General features: G+C 48.2%; 1 protein-coding gene across 1 annotated transcript in view; it reads left to right on the top strand.

Annotated features, from left to right (window-relative positions):
• Window positions 1-4,203: 4,203 nt before the first annotated feature.
• SLC22A23 (solute carrier family 22, member 23) overlaps window positions 4,204-4,442 on the top strand; it is a 133,253-nt gene continuing 133,014 nt past the window's right edge. The window contains exon 1 of the mRNA XM_012734159.1: window positions 4,204-4,410. Coding sequence (XP_012589613.1) covers window positions 4,204-4,410 — 207 coding nt within the window. The remainder of the gene's footprint in view (window positions 4,411-4,442) is intronic.

Genomic DNA, 4,442 nt, shown 5'->3' with positions numbered 1-4,442 from the left:
ACCAGAGACAGAGTGGGGAGCAGAACAGGCAGATTAACAAAGTACACTGCTGAGGGGAGCAGTAGGCAAAACAGAAGAGGTCTGCTGCCATGTGGGTCAGCTCCGGGCTGGGGATCAAACTCACACTGAAGCAGCTGCGGCCAGCTTGCAGTGCTGTGTCCTAACCCATTGTGCCACCAGGAAGGACCCCGGCCCATATCTTTAATATGAAAAGTGCTTGGGCTCTAATAGTCATACATTCTAGGCTTACTAGACAAAAAGTCACCCCAAATGTGTTTAGTCAAAGCATCTTGCATCAGGAACTACATTCTGGGGTTAGTCTGGAGTGAGGGGTTGAGGGGGTCACAAAGGTCAAAGGCCATTCCCATCACCCCTGTCCACGTGAGGGGTGACGCTGCTGCACCCATTGAGGGATATTCTTCACTCCCAGGAAATCCATCCCGTCACGTCAGACGTGTCCCAGACAATGGGCAGACCACAGGGCTTTCCTTCCTCTCCACTGAGCAAGGCAGGAGGTGCTAAGTGGTCTGTTCAGGGGCATTATTTTGTCTTTCGCAGGAAATGAAGGTTCCTTTCCCTAAGCCCAACGGTGCTCCCACAGTAATTATATTCAGCCACTCACCCATTGCTGAAAGCTGGGGTGTCTCCATGAGGGTCATTTGCAAATTGGGGGTGACTCCCCTCAAAAGAGGCTATTTCCATACTGAAATGAAACATAGTGTTCACTTCTGAGTCCTGGCATCATCTGTCTTTTTTCTCACCGGGGTGTATGTGTGTGTGTGTGAGAGAGAGAGAGAGAGAGAGAGACAGAGACAGAGACAGAGACAGAGAGGCAGGGCAAACTGAAGCACAGTGAGGCAAATGTGACAACTGTGATTTTTAGCAAACAAAAGCCAGCATCAAATTTTAGATCAATTTGTTATAGTAATTGTTTTTTGACTTAATAAAAGAGTTCAAGATTAAATTTTGACCAAGCTTTTAAAAGTAATTGGGCCTATCCATCACATTTACATTTGAATAGCTCTTTGTGGAGAAATCTTATCTTCTCTTTTCTATCTTCACCTCCTCTCAATCAGAAAGGATGAATCTGATTTCATAGTTAAGGAGTAGTTTTTCTTAAGATAATACCTGTAGCTTCCCTTAGGCTAGATGATGTGACATTTTTATTACTTCTGCCAATGAACAAAAGTCACTTTTTCATTTTCATCTATGATAGGTTTTGTAAATGTCAAACTCCTTGTTCTAGAATTGGAGTTAACTAAATTCAAAAGTCAGAGTATGATATAAATAATGTTCAAGTATACACAGTGTGAAGTAATTTCACATCTCTTTCTCCCATCCTCCAAAAATCAAGATAACTGACTTTTAAAATCATTATTTCAAAGAAAAGAAAAAAGTCAAACCACAGTAAGAAAGCAACACCTGATACCCCCAAATGTAGCTGTTCACTAGATTTCAAGTATAAATTAAAAACAGGAACACGCAAGAAAAACTATTATGAGCTCCATTAGCTGTGCCTAGTATTGTACATTTTAATTTTGTTAAACCTGACAGCAGCTGTTTGTAGAACTAACTTCTATAGAATTCTGGAAGATTTAACATTCGACTTTTACCAGCTTCAGAAGTAAGGGCAAAATATTTTTCCAGTTATTTCCTAGGAGATAAACTTGTTTGAGGGTATTGGTGATTCGGTTGCTTTTTTTCTTTCCTTGGGTTGTGGAAATGACAAGCTGGTAGGTTATTTAACATGTTTTCAAGTGAAGAATGATTCAGCTTCTTTTGTGGAGATAAATGAGTTCAGAATTTAGCGTCACAAACTTAGACACTCTGGAGGGCAGACAAGTGTCAGCAGGAGGGAGATGCAGCTTCAGGGGAGGCACACACACACCGCCCAGCAGACACAGGGCCCCCAAAGACCAGAGCCCCTGCTCTGTTTTCTGTCTTTTAATGTTCAATCTCCTGACTTTCCAATGTTGGCAATTATTTTCCTGAAAACATGTGGTCTGCGAGCTGCTTCCCACCCACAGGCCTACTGTCTTCAGGCCCTAAGTGCCCCTAAGAACTTCATACTGGGAGCTAAGGCATTAGCATGGTAACTTAGAATAAAAAGTATAACTGTGAGTTCATGGGAATCCTCCCGTTCGCTGGTCTGACTTCTAGATCTGAGAGACTGAGCACACAGAAAGCCGTCTTGGTGACGGGAGCATCAAAGTAAGTAGAGTTGCAGGATTCTAATAGATGGAACATCGAGTGATAACTGGATATACCCATTCGCTCAAGAGCTGTCTAGGTGCGTGTCAGGCACTTTTCAGGTGCCTGAACTACAGCCTCTCGCGAATAAAGCCTGGAGGTGGGAGGTAAGATATAAATAAGCAAACAAGAAAACTAGCTCTTAGTGATAACTCCCAAGCAGAAGCATCATAGGGGGTAATATGAGAGCAGGTGCCTGATCACCTGCCCTATACCTGCCTGTGAACTTAAATACATACCTGGAGACCACCAGGCTGTCCAATGCATCCTCTTATTACTCTTCATTCTAGGTCCCTCTGTGTCTGTGGGGTCTCCTGTGGTCTGTCTTAATGAACTGAAGGCCAGCTTCTTTTAAATAGCTACCTTTTTAATCCTCTCAACTAGATTTGGGGGGGCATATTGACCCAAGAGGGCCAGGGGGAAACTTGTAACTGTAAAAGCCATTTAATCACAACACCCACGTCAGCCTGACAGATGGCTAATTCCAGGCACCCTAGACTGATGGCCTTACCTTGAGTTTGAGAGCCTACCGTTTTCTAGTCCATCTTCAAATTAGGAGAACGTTTCATTTGAGGATTGTTATCACCTTTTGGCACAAGGACTAAAAATACAGCCCGACAATGAAATTCCTCTCCTAAAAATGTACATGAACAAATGTCTTTTAAACTGCTGCCCAGTGGTACAGTAACCGACCCCCGTGTGTTAAAACACAGGGGCACTGGGGTGGCAAGCCAGAGGGTTTGGCGCAGAGCGGCTGTTTGCCCTGCCTGGGTGAGCCCTTTCATGAGGCAGCCCCCACATCTGAGGGGCCCCGACGAGTGTGTGCTGAACCCCAGCACTATTTACGAGATGATGAAAGGGCTTTGGGGACCCGGGATGCTTGTCTGGGGCTGGGCTATAAGAGGGGTGCTGGAGGTGGTTGGGGGAAGAGTGAAACACAGAGCAGACCTTTCTAGAAAAGTCCCTCACTGGAGGGGAAATAACTACGATCTGCAAAAGGTGTATGTGCACTAAAAAAAAGACCTCTTACTTTGTATGCGGCAAGTGTAGCTAGCAGTGGTATTGACAGTAAATGGCTAATGTCTCGAGCGCAGCTTCTGTTCCAGGCTTGGGGGTAAGCGAGGAGCACTTACTATCTCTTCCAGTGGGGAGCGGGAAAGGGCAGAAAAAACCAAGCTAATAATAGGAAGGGTGGGTGTGGGGGGAGCGCACACAATGTACACTTTCACCTCCAGAAATTCTTTAAATTCGTGACGCTCCCTGGACCCCTATCTTGGAGCAATTGGAGTTTTTGGCCCTAGAGCCTTGGGGCTCCTGGTTATCTAATCTCCCCCTCTCAGGCGCAGGGGAGTCCTCGCTCTCCCCGCCCCCAACGCCCAGCCCACCCGCAGCCTCCAGCGAGCACAGGCCAGAATTGTATACGGCAAGCCCATGGCAAAACGAAGCGCAGGTTAAGACTGCAAGTAACGGATAGCGATGCAGAATACAGAGTGCCTGCAGTTTGGATTGCATCCTCTGGAAAAGCAAAAGCAATGCTTTCTCCCTTTCTCGCCAAACAATACGGGAGAAGGAGCGCTTTGTCTAGTCTTCCCTTAATCAACTTCTCAGCACATGAAACGTTTTCAACGTGCTGGGGCGAAAGCCGCCGGGCCAGTCTCAAGAGGTGCGGGGCCTCGGGCGCAGGAGGAAATATGCTAATGCAGCCGTTTGCCGCAGGGCTGGTGTTATTTATATAGCGCAGGCTGGGCAAGGTTGGCGCTGGAGCCGGAGAGGGCAGTCTTCGTGCGCGCGAATGTGCGCGCCAGTGCACTCGGCGTTCGGAACGTGCATTCCAGACCCAGGGAGGGGGTGGGGAGCACCCTCGCGTTTACCTTGGTGCCCGCATAACTTGGGTTGCCAATACACCCTTCTGGAATCGGACTCTGGAGCATTCACTTTGGAATGAGGGAAGAAATGGCGATCGGAGCGTGGGTCCTGCGGGCGGTCGCGGGCGACCGGCGACCTAAAACGGGCCCAGGCGCCTTCCTGACCCTGCCGGCGGACGCCAAAAACAGCCACCTCAACCGCACCTGGGAAAGCGCCTCCAGAAGGCTGCTCCCCGTGCTGACGCCCCCAGGGGGTCGCGACCCGAAGTGGGGTGCGGGCGGCCGCGGCTCCAAAGTGAGCAGAGGTCACCGGCACGCGGCGCGCGG

The sequence above is a fragment of the Condylura cristata genome, unplaced genomic scaffold (genome assembly GCF_000260355.1).
Source record: "Condylura cristata isolate star-nosed mole 26May11 unplaced genomic scaffold, ConCri1.0 scaffold00048, whole genome shotgun sequence".
NCBI lineage: Eukaryota > Metazoa > Chordata > Mammalia > Eulipotyphla > Talpidae > Condylura > Condylura cristata.
The sequence above is the reverse complement of the archived record's forward strand: the minus strand, read 5'-3'. Positions and strand labels throughout refer to the sequence as shown.